The sequence below is a fragment of the Mchenga conophoros genome, linkage group LG4, assembly GCF_057382185.1.
Source record: "Mchenga conophoros isolate Kocher_MC1m ecotype Shallow Benthic linkage group LG4, M_conophoros_male_GT1.1, whole genome shotgun sequence".
Taxonomy (NCBI): Eukaryota; Metazoa; Chordata; class Actinopteri; order Cichliformes; family Cichlidae; genus Mchenga; species Mchenga conophoros.
The window spans coordinates 3697068-3712282 of NC_140529.1; the positions used below are offsets into that span (position 1 = coordinate 3697068).

Consider the following 15215-nt stretch of genomic DNA (forward strand, 5'->3'; position numbering starts at 1 on the left):
GTACCTCAGCTTGTTTCTCCAACATGAGCCATCAGGGCTGAAAAACATCACTAACACATGAATTCTTTCTCTTTTTGTTATCACCTGTGATCATGTGTCTCATGTTTCTGTCATTCACCAGTTCTTGTATAGTTACGTGTAACTAGACTTCTGTGGGACGTAAATGATTGTTTTGTATGCAGATCTGTACAAAGGATGTAAACACTTGATTACAAAGGAGATCTCAGCTGTGTTGTTGTGGATGGACTTCAACGTATTTGTTAAAAAAGAGAATAAAGCAAAGTGTTTTAGCTGTTTGGGAGTTTTTGTTTGATTCCATTCAGTTTTATTTCTATGGAGTCAAATAATAAGAAAGGCTCTAGAACAGCCCTGAGTTTGTCCAGGTGACACTCCTCTGAAGAACAAAGACAAAGAGGAAGAAGGGGACTCGTTTTCAAGTCTTGTTTCTTTCAAAATAAAAGCTGAAATGTTTTGGAAGCATGATAATATTTCAGCCAGGATGCCGTCTCCAAGGAGACCTGCACCTCAGCGCTGAGCTCCACATCACGCCCTGTGAAAGCACAGATATAAATCTGCTGCAGTGAGAAGAACTTTACCCAACACAAGTGTAGAAGTAGACATTTGACTTTACCTACAACCTGTTAACAACAAAGCTTTCATTGCCTCTGTTGTTGATGTCATGTAGGACTAATCATACTTCACATCAGCCATGCACACGTCAGAGGATCTCCAGGCTCTCAGTAATAAAGCCAAGCAGATGATGTGAACATAGCAATAGTAAAACATGCATCATAATCAGCTGTATGTGTCGACTATGTGGCACCTCAGTCTTGTTGGCATGAAGAAAAGTTGTGTAACAATTCAATTCAATTCAATTCAATTCAATTCAATTCAATTTTATTTATATAGCGCCAAATCACAACAAAAGTCGCCTCAAGGCGCTTCATAGATACAGAGAAAAACCCAACAATCATATGACCCCCTATGAGCAAGCACTTTGGCAACAGTGGGAAGGAAAAACTCCCTTTTAACAGGAAGAAACCTCCGGCAGAACCAGGCTCAGGGAGGGGCGGCCATCTGCTGCGACCGGTTGGGGTGAGAGAAGGAAGACAGGATAAAGACATGCTGTGGAAGAGAGACAGAGGTTAATAACAGATATGATTCAATGCAGAGAGGTCTATTAATACATAGTGAGTGAGAAAGGTGACTGGAAAGGAAAAACTCAATGCATCATGGGAATCCCCGGCAGCCTACATCTATTGCAGCATAACAAAGGGAGGATTCAGGGTCACCTGGTCCAGCCCTAACTATATGCTTTAGCAAAAAGGAAAGTTTGAAGCCTAATCTTAAAAGTAGAGATAGTGTCTGTCTCCCGAATCCAAACTGGAAGCTGGTTCCACAGAAGAGGGGCCTGAAAACTGAAGGCTCTCCCTCCCATTCTACTTTTAAATACTCTAGGAACAACAAGTAGGCCTGCAGAGCGAGAGCGGAGCGCTCTAATAGGGTGATATGGTACTACAAGGTCATTAAGATAAGATGGGGCCTGATTATTTAAGACCTTGTATGTGAGGAGCAGGATTTTGAATTCAATTCTGGATTTAACAGGAAGCCAATGAAGGGAAGCCAAAACAGGAGAAATCTGCTCTCTCTTTCTAGTCCCTGTCAGGACTCTTGCTGCAGCATTTTGGATCAGCTGAAGGCTTTTCAGGGAGTTTTAGGACTTCCTGATAATAATGAATTACAGTCGTCCAGCCTGGAAGTAATAAATGCATGAACTAGTTTTTCAACGTCACTCTGAGACAGGATATTTCTAATTTTAGAGATGTTGCGCAAATGGAAGAAAGCAGTCTTACATATTTGTTTAATATGTGCGTTGAAGGACATGTCCTGGTCAAAAATGACTCCAAGGTTCCTCACCGCGTTACTGGAGGCCAAGGTAATGCCATCCAGAGGAAGAATCTGGTTAGATACCATATTTCTAAGCTTTTCAGGGCCGAGTACAATAACCTCAGTTTTATCTGAATTAAGAAGCAGAAAGTTAGCGGCCATCCAGGTCTTTATGTCTTTAAGACATTCCTGCAGTTTAACTAATTGGTGTGTGTTATCTGGCTTCATGGACAGATAGAGCTGGGTGTCATCTGCATAGCAGTGTAAATGTATGCTATGTCTTCTAATGATACTGCCTAAGGGAAGCATGTATAATGTAAACAGAATTGGTCCTAGCACTGAACCCTGTGGAACTCCATAATTAACCTCAGTGTGTGAAGAGGACTCTCCATTTACATGCACAAACTGGAGTCTATTAGATAGATATGATACAAACCACTGCAGCGCAGTACCTGTAATACCTACAGCATGTTCTAATCGCTCTAATAGGATATTATGGTCGACAGTATCGAACGCTGCACTGAGGTCTAGCAGGACAAGCACAGAGATGAGTCCACTGTCAGAGGCCATAAGAAGATCATTTGTAACCTTCACTAAAGCTGTTTCTGTGCTGTGATGAGCTCTGAAACCTGACTGAAACTCTTCAAATAAACCATTCCTCTGCAGATGATCTGTTAGCTGTTTGACAACTACTCTTTCAAGGATTTTTGATATGAAAGGAAGGTTGGAGATTGGCCTATAATTAGCTAAGACTGCTGGGTCTAGAGATGGCTTTTTGAGTAAAGGTTTAACTACAGCCAGCTTGAAGGCCTGTGGTACATAGCCGATCATTAGAGATAGGTTGATCATATTTAAGATCGAAGAATTAATTAATGGCAGGACTTCTTTGAGCAGTTTTGTAGGAATGGGGTCTAAAAGACACGTTGATGGTTTGGAGGAAGTAATTATTGAAGTTAACTCAGAAAGATCAATTGGAGAAAAAGAGTCTAACTTAATATCAATGGTACTAAGAGTAGCTGTAGATAATATTACATCTGTGGGATGATTATTGGTAATTTTTTCTCTAATGATAAAAATTTTATTTGTGAAGAAGTTCATGAAGTCATTACTAGTTAACGTTAAAGGGATGGTTGGCTCAAAAGAGCTCTGACTTTTTGTAACATGTAGCATAAGGGCTGCAAAGACATCATGTAGACAGCAGTCGTCTGTTAGTCGTAACGTATCTCCTGTTAAAGAGTTAAATGTGCGTTCTCCATCTCTGTCCTCTCACAGCTCGCCGTACACCAACTCCAGCTGTGGTAACCATGGCTGTGCCCATCAACACGCTGAAGCTGAGACGCCACCCGTCACTATGGCGACTCCAATAGGGTTACCTGTCAGCTGTGGACGCATGAAAGGAAAACAGCAGAAACACAGACATGTTTACTGGAACATTTCCTATTGACAGCTTTATGGAAAAGTGGGTTTAAAGACTTTTCTATGTTTTATTTTGTTTATTTATGGATTTATTGTGAAAGGAATTTCAAAGTTTTAATTTGACCTTTCCCCTGTTTTTCATACAGACTGGAGACGAATGGATGGTGCTTTCTTTGTTTGTCTAAAGATAATGAATAAAACTCTACAGACATCTTAAACCACCCTCCTTTCTATATATTTTGTTATATAAATGGAAAGTATATAAGACACAAACTGAGCTTATATGATACTAAGGACCCTGGAGGTCAGTCCACCTTTATAATTCAGCACAGCCTGGAGTCTTGGTCTTTTCTTGGATGTTGGTTCCCTTTGTTTCCATCCTCTGTTAAGATGTTTCAGTAATGTTGAGGTCTGGGGAGGCCAATCCATGGCTGACGTCCTGTGATGCTGCATTAGCAGTTTGTTCATAGTGAAAAATGAAGCCACTGCCAATCAGACATTTGCACAGTGGATCAACTTCTGATGGTACTGTCCTGAATTCCACACCTATAATATGTTTGCATGTACTGATGAATATGTGCAGCTGATTTTCAGTCCAGTTCCTGTGTGACAGACGCCAGTCTTTCTGCCTGTGTCCTTCCTTAACAATAGAGCCATCCTTCCACTGAGACTGTTTCTGATGAGGCTTCACTGAGCAGTAGATGGATCCCTCAGCTCATCTAATCGTCCTATTTCTAACACATGGCTGTCAGAAACTGTTAATCTGCTGCAGCTCTTTAACTCCTCCACTTCTTTTTTTGTAATCTCTTAGTTTCCTCATCTTTTAAGGTGGCACTGCACACCAGATCCAAAGTCAACATGCTGTTATATGATGGAGTTGAACCTGTAATGGAGTTTGATTTAAACCAATCAGCAATTAAGTGAATGATGATGAGCAAAGATGGTGGAGGTGGTGGATGAAGACCCGGACAGCTGTGGTTGGCTCCTCGTATAGAGCAGAGTGAGGTTGTGTTTGCACATTATTATAAAACCATGTTCACCATATATTTTAGCTGCAGACAATAACATGATTTCTTTGCTGTGGTGATTTTATTCCACTTTGGTAAAATGGAAAACCATCATTTCTTGCTGTAATTCACACATTATTCCAAGAGCCTCAACACGAGCCTTGTAGTCCGACCATATATAGACAAATCAATAGTTGTGTTTGTGTTGGGGGAAAACTCTGTAAAAGACCCAGGAGAAATAAAGACACAATGAGACAAAGTTACTTTCTTTATCAAACGTGTACACGGGTGAGCTGCTAAGAACAACTCACACCATGCACAGTGGCTTGGTAATTTTTATAGGAAAGACAGTGAGAACAGGATAAGAAAATACAAAACAAAATAAAATAAACAACTCCATATGTGGCGCTAGTCTCGTCAGCAGAGAGCTGGGAGAAGGCTGTGAGAGATAAAACAATCTAAAACAATATGTCCCAAAACAGTATGTCTTTGCTGAGAAAGTCTAAAAAGATAATTCTAAACTAATCTAACCATAGACAAAGGGCAGACAAAAGGCATCTTTGTACATTTAAAAGAAGGTAAAGAAACATAGAATCATTTTTCCTGTAACATTCCCTCCTGTTTAACTTATTTTAAATGTATACAACAATTGTCTATGAAAATTATTTATTAAGTATCTTAGGCAATTTTTTAATTTCCAAAATCTTCAAAATGTCAGCATAGCAGAAATGGCAGTCATTTGGTCTAAAGAATAAAACAAAAGAAAATAATAAAAAGAAAAACATAGTAAATGAAATAACAAGTGGAATAAACAAGAAAAAAAAAAAATAAAACTACAAAAAATAAAGGATAAAAACCTTATATTTTAAAACGAAAACTTACAAAAAATAAAAGGATGAAAAGTAAAATGAAAACTTTATATTTAAAAATGATGAAAACCTAATATGTAAAATGAAAACTTCAAAAAATACAAGGATGAAAACCTTATATTTTAAAATGATGCAAACCTCAAATTGAAAACTTTATATGTAAAATAATGAAAACTTCAAAAAAAAATAAGAGTATGAAAACGTTATAAAAATGAAAAACTTTATGTTTAAAAGTCAAGACTTCAAAAAAAAAAAAATAAAAGCATGAAAACTTGCATAACCTACTAATGTTTTAATCAGTGCATGATCACTTGACAAGTCATTTTTAATCACCACGTCATTCATTAGCAGTTATTACAAGTTCTCCTCTAACAGAATTGCAACGGGATGCTGGTCTTCTTCAGGCACGGCAACATAAGCAGTCATTGTAGTTGTTATCATCTGTGAAATCATTACTCTTAGGCATGGCAACACACACAACACTAATATGAGCAGTGCTATCATGATGAGACCTAGAAGAAAAAATGGCTTTGCTACAGCAGCCAGCCATGAACCGCTGAACAGCCAGTCAAACCAGCCTTGTGCTGTAGCTGCTCCAGGTGTGTGGTCAGTGACATATTTTTGCAGAGCGGTCAAATTCTGCAAAGCTTCATAAATGTCTCCTCCAGTTTCGTATCCATCAGGGATAAAAGTGCAACATGTTTCCCCGATCAGCTTGCAAACTCCTCCTTGTGATGCTGTTAGCAGGTCTAGTGTCAGTCTGTTCTGCAGCACCATCGTTCTGATGGCCTGCTGTTCTCCTGCTAAGGCAGTTCCCAGGGTCTTAGTCAAGTTGATGTGTCGTAGCAGAGCATATCGGTTGATCTCCACGTGATCCCGCACCTCGGCAACTCCAATGCCGGGGATCAAGCTCTGTAAGAATTTCACTCCTCCTCCCCAGATGCGAAACTCTCCCGGCACTCCAGTGTCCACAGTAATGCCGAAAGAATTGGGGGAGGCGATGTCCACTTCACGTCTCTGCCGGCTGCTTGGGTGATGTGCAACACTTTGCATGAAGAAAACGTGATCTGATAATTCCACCAGGGCGCACAGACCTCCCCAACCTTCAGGGAGTGACAGATAAGCCTTGTTGCCACATAGGAAGTACCAGTCAGCCAAAACTCTGGTTCCTCTGCTGCTGGGTGCCGTCCGTGCACATCCTGTCTGGTACTGAGTCTTTGTTTGTAGTGGCATTCGGTAGCTGTAGTCAGAGCGACAGTTTAGGCCCATCAGCGTCGTGTTACTGGCACAGGTGGCGTTGATTGAACAGGCCATACACTTCCTCTCGTTCCTTGGTGGGCAGAAAGTGTATATGTGCTTACATAGGTGAGTAGGCAGCTCCCCCACTGCCCGCGAGCCATTGTTCATCACACATACTGGCAGTTGTGATGCGTTCAGTTTGTTCAGTAGAATTACATCAGGCAGCGGGTCTGAGACTTGGGGCCAGGTCAGTAGGTAGGTCTGTCCGGAACAGTTCACATTTGTGAGTGATGATGACCTCCAGGTTGCTTTTGCTGGGATGCTGTAGTTGGCTTTGGACCAAAGAGTACCGTAGCCTGGATGTGTTGCCAGGCCCAACAGGCACCAACTGCGATCTTCAGGTATGCTGTACGGCCACAGGCCAGACGTAGTGTCTGCCTTTTCTCCACATAGCGTGACTTGTTGTCCCTCACGGAAGCAAAGGTGAAGAGCCCGGCCATGGTCAGGGCCGCTGCAGTTGATAAGAGCCACCACCTCATGACGACGGAACACACCCTCCTGTCGCGAGTAGACCCCCCGGCCAGGAAAGCTGACCCCTCCACCGGGCGAGATCACAACAAGCGGGCAAGCCTGCCGTCAGCTGTGTTTAGATGGCTTCACTGACTCGCCTGCAGTGACTCTGATGGATCCAGGATGGTCGTTCCGCAATTTTGCAAGCGGTCGGTGTAGTGAGGAGGACTTGGTATGGCCCCTCCCACCTGGGTGTGCTCCAGTTTTTCCTTTGGAGCACCTTGATCAGAACCCAGTCACCGGGCTTTAGTCTGCAAGACACTGGAGAAACATCATCAGGTTGTTGATTATGTACAATGATCTCTTTGTTTTCTAACAGCTTAGACATCCACTCTGCTAATGTGTTTTCTCTGATTGCTTTGTCTATTGGTTGACTGGTAATAGGCAGTGGAAACGGCCTGCCATGAATGATTTCAAATGGAGTTAGTTTATGGGAGCCTTGTGTTAAGCGCATCCACATTTTCACTAAACCCAAACATTCAGGCCACGGCCTTCCTGTTTCTGCCATGCATTTCCTGAGCCTTTGTTTTATAGTGCCGTTAGTTCTCTCTACAAGGCCTGCGCTCTGAGGGTGATAAGCACAGTGGTGTTTTATGCTGAAACCGAGTGCTTCAGAGACCTTAGTGATGACATCATTTACAAAATGAGTGCCGTTGTCTGACCGTATCAAAGCTGGGATGCCATATGTGGGTATGAAGTGATTGCACAGGCACTTTGCTACTGAAATTGCATCTGCCTTTTTCACTGGATAGATTTCCGGCCACTTTGAGAACACGTCTATAACCACTAGGGCGTATTTTGACCCTTGACATTCGCTTAGTTCAATAAAATCCATATGAATTGTGTGAAAAGGATGAGGCGGAGTTGGAAAACGGCCTCTTTGTGGTCGCAGGTTACCCTGAGCATTATATTTTTGACACGTCATGCATGTTCTGACAAATTGTTTTGCTGAGGTTTCAAAATTTACAGTGTAGAATTTACAGTGTAGAAATGAGAGTATTGTGTAGAATTTACAGTGTAGAAATGAGAGTTGACAATACTGGTCAGTCCCCCCGTTGACAAATGCGTACAGCCATGAGTCACTAATGCCGCCATTTTGTGGAGGAATTTTGGCAACACTGGCTTGCCATAACACATCATTAAGTCGTTTGTCAGAACTGCACCGTGTTTTAACCATTTTGCCTGCTCTGCTGTGCTTGCTGCTTTTTGTTCATTTTTCAACACATCCAGTGGAATCTGATGTGTGTTTACTGCCATCAATGTGATGTTTGCCTGTTGTGCCGCCTATTTTGCTGCTCTGTCAGCAAAATTGTTGCCTGTAGTAATGAAAGAGTCAGTAGGTGTTGTAAGAGGTTGGCATGCTGGTTTGCCGGTTGGTGTAATCATTCCTCTGGTTTTCCAGATTTTTTGCAAAATGATGCACAGCAGAGAAAACATACTGGCTGTCTATACAAATGGTTATTTGTTTATCTTTGTGTATTTCACATGCGCAACAATCTCGTGTGAAGTGACCTTCCTCTCCACGGTTCTAGCAGGCGTTGTCTCTATGTTATCTGCTGTTTCTGCGTGGCTGTCTGCGGCCTTGGTGTTTGTGACTTTGCTCGCCTCTCTGTTCCTGATAGCCACCTGCGAATTAGTGTTTTAGTCTGTTGTCAACAGTCAGCCTTATTTTTAAGTTACAGAATGCTTCTCCCTTTTTTTGTTTTTTGTTTTTTTGTTTGGGAGAATAGATGCAACTCTACATTTTCACTTAAGGCAGTTTTAGATAATTTCTAGTTCTTCAAACAATGCATGGATCTCACACATTTCAAACTTTCAAGTTAGGGTTGTTTCCCATTTATACAAATATATATATTTAACTTTGCATTGCTCACAGCTCATAGCTCACAGCTCTAAACCTAGGCATTTTTCAATCATATGCCTAATCACTATGTGTCACTGTGATTCTCAAGTATTGTCACAAGTTCGTTTAAATTCGTTTCCAAAACCAACAAAATAATCAAACAAAACCAAAAAACATAAACGTGTCAGGACACAAAAGAAAAAGAAAAATGCTGCCACCCGAACAAGGCAGAAGTCTGCATATGTTGGCTTTTAATAGCATGCAGCTTGTAACATGGTAGACTAATGTGCCTGTGTTAATTCAGCTCCATATTATTGTGTGAAGTTGCACTGGGTTGGGACTGGTTTTGTGTGTGTCACATTTTTGGTGAGCCAATGGCTGGAATGAGGTTGGACTAATTAGAGGCAGGTGTACTTGATTGCACTGATACACTGGTCTACATATAGCCCACACTACAAACACTGCTGTGTTGTTTTGTCTCTCTGTGCAGTCCAGGGCCTATTATATGCCACAGCCTAAAGGCAGCAGGGTTGCAGAGGCTTGAGTGACCACTGACTATATGCTTGCAGGGTGGTGGGTCTCCAAGGACAACTTCTAACCCTGTTAAAGGCAACATGTGGAGTGCAACTTGGCTGTGTGGCATAGCTGGCTCTGGCCTTGGGACTGTGTGTTTTTATACAATTCTTAAGTGGGACACTGGACTGTTTTATCTTTTATCTCTTGATATATTTTTCGTCAATAAATTATCTTTTAGAATTTTATTGACTGACATCTTTTTCCCACGACTGAGACGGTTGGTCAGACCTAGAGTCTTTCTTTGGGTGTGTTACAGCAGCTTCTGCTCTAAAAGAAACAAAAAAGAAAAAGAAAAGAAAATGTGGAACATGCTCATCAGCTTAGCAGTGTCTACATATTTAATTCAGCTTCTCAATCCTGTAGTTTTAGCTGTTGTCTACAGGGTTTTGCTTATTGGTTGTTATTATAGGTGTGCTCTATATCTCAGCAATGTGTCATTCTAGGATGATAGGTTTCAAGCTGGTCAAGTGCCTCTATGCACTTCATTAGTTTAGTTATTCTCTGTATTGTCTTCATCTCACATGTCATTACACTGAGTTTCAGCAAACCTTAAGCTTGATGCAGACTACTGCTTAACAATTATTCACCTTACATCATAACCGATTAAGGTGCCTCTTCATATTAATATTATGTCATTGTTAATATTATCCTCTTTGTCTTATATAACAGCAATAGCATATTATAATATTTTATCAGTGTGTACCACTATACTACTACTGAGCCAATTTGATAGTTAGGATCATCTTATTCAGCAAACAGATAATTTTGAATTCATCCAATCTGCGGTCACATTTGTTCTCTCTGTTGCATGGCGGACCAGGCAGTTCTATTATAATGTATTATTCATATTTTATTTTGTATCCATCAAGGGCTTCAGATGACCTGCAGAATCATCCTTTTCCCAGGGTGGAGACAGTTACCTTTTCACACACTGTCCTTGGCTGAACAGTGACACAGCCTTAATATACTTTATTTATTTTATTAAAATATTTTCGTGTGAATTATTTGCTTTATATTCATTTTATACATTGTGGGCATGGTCATCATGCCAACTGTGTTTCATTGTTAATATCACTTTACAGGTTGTTATCCTTGCTATTATTAATTTCAAATATTCTAAAGATAATTTCTACTGTAATTTTCCCTTTGTTCATCTTTATTTCGTACTTTTTATATTTATATCTACTCAGTGGGGTCTGTTTTCAACCCTTTTAAACTACTTCAAACTACTTTGATCTCTAGTTTTCACTTAATAAGGGATTATTATGTTCTTCCTGATATGGGTGTTGCTGCACATGCGGCTGCAGGAGTGAGTGATGGTTTACTAAAAGGATTGTGGGAACTGCACAGTGTCTCGTCTTCTGGTTTCACTAAACTGGCAGTTGAGTTCTGTTCTTCTGTTTATATTTTGTTTTCTTAAATCTCTCAGTTTACAGACACTGTTTTTGTCCGGCGTCTGGACTTTTCTTTTCTCACCACTGCTCGTCAGCAGGAGTGAGTTTTAATTTCACTTGCGTGATTACCCATCTTATTTATGTATTTACTTAGTTTTGTTTAAGTAATATATACACAATACAGCTGCTATCACCTTCGCTGGTATTCGAGACGAGAGTGGTTGCTCACACGCCCTTCTACTTTCGGACTATTTCCAAAAGCGGTGTGAACTTTACGAGACGGAACTCGACCGTTCTCTCAACTCACCAGCACGTCAGTGAACAGCAGTAAAAGAAAAACACAGTAGGAGCGGCTCAGTCTCTTATTGGACCGTGAAAATTCAGCTTGCTCCGTTAATTAAAACAATACACACACACACACACACACATTCACAGCTTCGACGCGCGCGACCGGAACCCTTATAATAAGGGGAGCTCCCAGAGCTACTTACTCCCTAGACCCAGTCTAGACCCAGCTGGGGGAGCTACCCAGAGCTCCAAAGCTACCAGTCGACGAGCTCCCAGAGCTACCAGTCGACGAGCTACGCTACCAGTCGACGAGCTACTTCCGCTATTTTAAATTCCCTGAATTCAAAATGCGCTTTTACGCAAGATTGTGTCAGTGTGTCTGTATCTACCTGGTCAGTGTCGCCGGGTCTGGTCCACCTCGATCGGGCCCCACCACCGTGGGTCGCTTTCTAAGAACGTTGGCCAAGACTCGAATTTAACGCTCTTGGTCTTTTATCACACACCTAGTATGTGAGCTGTCGACAGGCGAGCAACGTGGACTGGTCACGGAGATGGGACACGATGGAGGCGCTCCGGCTCCGAAGGACCAAGAAATGTTGGGGGAAAACTCTGTAAAAGACCCAGGAGAAATAAAGACACAATGAGACAAAGTTACTTTCTTTATCAAACGTGTACACGGGTGAGCTGCTAAGAACAACTCACACCATGCACAGTGGCTTGGTAATTTTTATAGGAAAGACAGTGAGAACAGGATAAGAAAATACAAAACAAAATAAAATAAACAACTCCATATGTGGCGCTAGTCTCGTCAGCAGAGAGCTGGGAGAAGGCTGTGAGAGATAAAACAATCTAAAACAATATGTCCCAAAACAGTATGTCTTTGCTGAGAAAGTCTAAAAAGATAATTCTAAACTAATCTAACCATAGGCAAAGGGCAGACAAAAGGCATCTTTGTACATTTAAAAGAAGGTAAAGAAACATAGAATCATTTTTCCTGTAACAGTTTGTAACAGCTCACGAACATGAATCGTTCCACATTACTTTGAAATCATTGTAAACTAAACTGGAATAAATGAGTGTTTATATATAGTTTTGTCTCAGCTGTTCATACACAGTGTTTCAGTTCTTATCAGAGTCCCACCGTCTCACTGTGGTGAACCTTTAGCTCTGTTGGAAGCGTGTTGTTAGACCAGGTTTCCCTCATTTAAAAATAATCTCTCATTAGAAATGGACATGATGTCTAAGACATAGAAATGCTTATTATGGGTTCACTTGATGTCACTGAAAAGATGCACATGGGTAACGTGCAGGCCGTCCAGCTCCGAGGTTTATCTCCTCACCTCGAGTCTGTGACACTCTCTCCGTGTCCTCTCAGATAAGGGCGCGCACATTTCTGCACCATCTTCTAAATTACAAAGAGCGATTCACAAAACAGAAGCTCACAAAACACTCATCACAAACCAAAAATGGCTCCACTGAGCGTCAAACTGTCACCAGAATTACTGATAATCTAAAGACTCACAGAACTCATTTTGTCTCATTGTGTCTTAGTTTGAGACATAAGTGCATGATCATAATACTGTGTAGTTAGATGAGACAGAGCTGATGCTTGCTCTTAATTATCCTCTTCATGTTTCCCGAGCCTCAGCAGTGGAAGCTACCATGGATAGAAAGACTATGACTCATCTTAAATCTCAAATCTTTGTCTCCAAAGAGCTGCTGATGTGTCCGATATGATCCACAAGCTTAAACTAGGATTATAAGTGTGTGCAGTGATGTGTGTGAAACCTCTGAGGACTCACACGTGTGTGCTTCAGCCCACACACACATATGAAGCACTGCGACCTCACACAGAAGTGTTTTACACATCCAACCTGAATCCTGATCATTTCTACAGTTTATTAAGTTCAGCTTCACCTGAACATCAGTGATGAAGCTGCTCTGACTCCATCACAGCTCACAGCTGTTGGAATGAGTCAAACAATGAAGAAGGTTCAGAAACAGCTGATGATTTTACAGAAACATGATGCAAACATGAAAATGGACACATGATTTTTTATTAACAGACACTGTTTATGTTTCACTGTGCATGACGTCATCAACACTGACACCAGGGGGCGCTCATCAGCAGCCTGAGGAACTGTGATAAGGGAGGGAGACGCAGTGTTGTGTGTACTGCAGTCGGACAGAAGGAAAAACTTCCTCCTGAAAACATTTTCATCCTTCCCAAAAGTGTTTGAGTCAAATGTTACAAATATATAAATACAATAAAACACAGGGTCTTACATAAAATCAGTGATGCAGTTGTGCACTGAGCACCTTTCCAATGTTCCTTCCTCAGATGAGTCCAGCTGCTGAACACATTAACATCTGTATGTAAATGTAGCCGAGAACCAACCTGAGCACTGCTGGGAAAATACAAAGGCAACCATCAAAGTGCTGTATTATCTTATTTATTCTGAATGTTGACTTAGATCCACACCACGATTTATGAAACTATAGAACTAAAATAACAACAATCGTCTGCTTCTTTAAAATTTCTTTCATTACATCAAACCAGTGAAAACTGAAAAAAACAAAGAGCTGTTAGCATGTTCAGACCAACTTTGAGACAGAGACTGTAAAGTTCTGCACTTTAAATCCTGCCTGTGTTCCTGCAAATGATTCACACTGAAAGTATCTTAGTTTAGTATTGAGTGAGCCACAAAGCAGCCTGATAGCTTTAAAACAGGAAAAGTAAATGAAATTGACAGTTTCAGTGTAGCTGGATCTATTATTGGGGGGTCATGACCCCCGTAACCCTGCCTGGTCCTGAGGTCAAATCCACCATCTTTGTTTCAGTGCTTCATGTTCTCCCGTGTTTGTGTGCGTCCTCTCCGGTACTCCGGCTTCCTCCCACAGTCCAAACACATGCAGTTAGTGGGGTCAGGTTAGCTGTGAGTGGTTGTGTCTCTGTGTTATTCCACCTTAATCAATGACTTCCTGTTAGCATGAAGTGCTTCTGTAGGACTGATGTCATTTTCATGGTTGGATCATTTAAATGAAGCTGGACTCAGATGCAGTAAATAAGCTGATTGATCATTAATGAATAAAGCTGGTCAAACACATCACGTGGACACATGTGATTGTGTGTTGTAGTATTGATCCCAATGCTGGTATCAGTCCTGGATCAATAACACTGGATGGATGCGTTCAGCATGGAGCCCCTGAGCTGTGTTACAGACAAACATGGAAACTGACAGGTCTGTGTCATTCACAGTCTGTAACACTTCTAAACAACAGAGGCTGACCCAAGTGCCTCAGAGCCAGGCACGCTCACATCACAGCTCTCTAAATAAGCCAGTTTCAAAATAAGAGCTGAAAGCTGTGTTTGCTTGTGTTAGCTTATTATTGTGGAGACTAACATTCAGTGATCATGTGTTCAGACTCATAATGATTACTCTCAGAAATCCTGATCTTTGTATTTACTGTGTGTTGGATCAATAACTGAGATTCATGGTATCACACAGCTGTGCTGCTGCTGATGTCAGCACATCTGGAACAATACGAGGTATCTGCTACCAGACTGAGCAGGACGTGAGACCTGTGGACTGTTTAAAGCTGTCCCTCCACAGCTCACTCAGACCTGATCCACACCTCAGTGATATTCTCTGACTTCCTCAGTAGAGACAGAAACCATTCAGATCTGGGACCATCAGCTGACTGATGATGTCACACAGACTGTGTTTTTCAGGAACAGTGATTCTGATGTGAGCCTGCTAGCTGACAGCAGACCTGATGAAAGCACATGTTCACATCTGTGAGGACAGACTGGACTCTTTGACTGCACCTTGGTTCTCCTCAGAGGTCTGTACAGGAGCATGTCCACCCCCACTGAAGATCTCAGTCACTGTGAAACATAGAAAGCTGCTTGTGTGGCCTCTGCCTCACATGTAGATACAGCTACAGGTTTCTCTGTCAGTCAGACTGAAACAGTGTCCTGATGCTGCATCATTCAGCTCTGTGCCCCAGTCAGCATCACTGGGAGCTACCAGTGTTTCTGCCCTTTTCCTGTAACACTACACTCAGCACAGGCTCAGCTGGTATCCAGTGTTGGACTTTGGCTTCAGCTGCTGTGATAGATCCT

General features: G+C 41.6%; 1 protein-coding gene and 1 long non-coding RNA gene across 2 annotated transcripts; one reads left to right on the forward strand and one right to left on the reverse strand.

Moving 5' to 3' along the window:
• Positions 1–3211: 3211 nt before the first annotated feature.
• On the forward strand, positions 3212–3521 carry LOC146575297 (uncharacterized). The gene is made up of 2 exons (XR_014892111.1): positions 3212–3346; positions 3450–3521. It is a non-coding gene; the product is annotated as an uncharacterized LOC146575297 (long non-coding RNA).
• A 1020-nt stretch (positions 3522–4541) lies between these two features.
• On the reverse strand, positions 4542–12085 carry LOC146575298 (syncytin-A-like). The gene is made up of 2 exons (XM_085269961.1): positions 11479–12085; positions 4542–7249 (listed from the first exon to the last, which is right to left on the reverse strand). The coding sequence occupies exon 2, from the start codon at positions 6584–6586 to the stop codon at positions 5534–5536; it is 1053 nt and encodes a 350-aa protein (XP_085126087.1). The 5' UTR covers positions 6587–7249; positions 11479–12085; the 3' UTR covers positions 4542–5533.
• Between the last annotated feature and the right edge of the window lie 3130 nt (positions 12086–15215).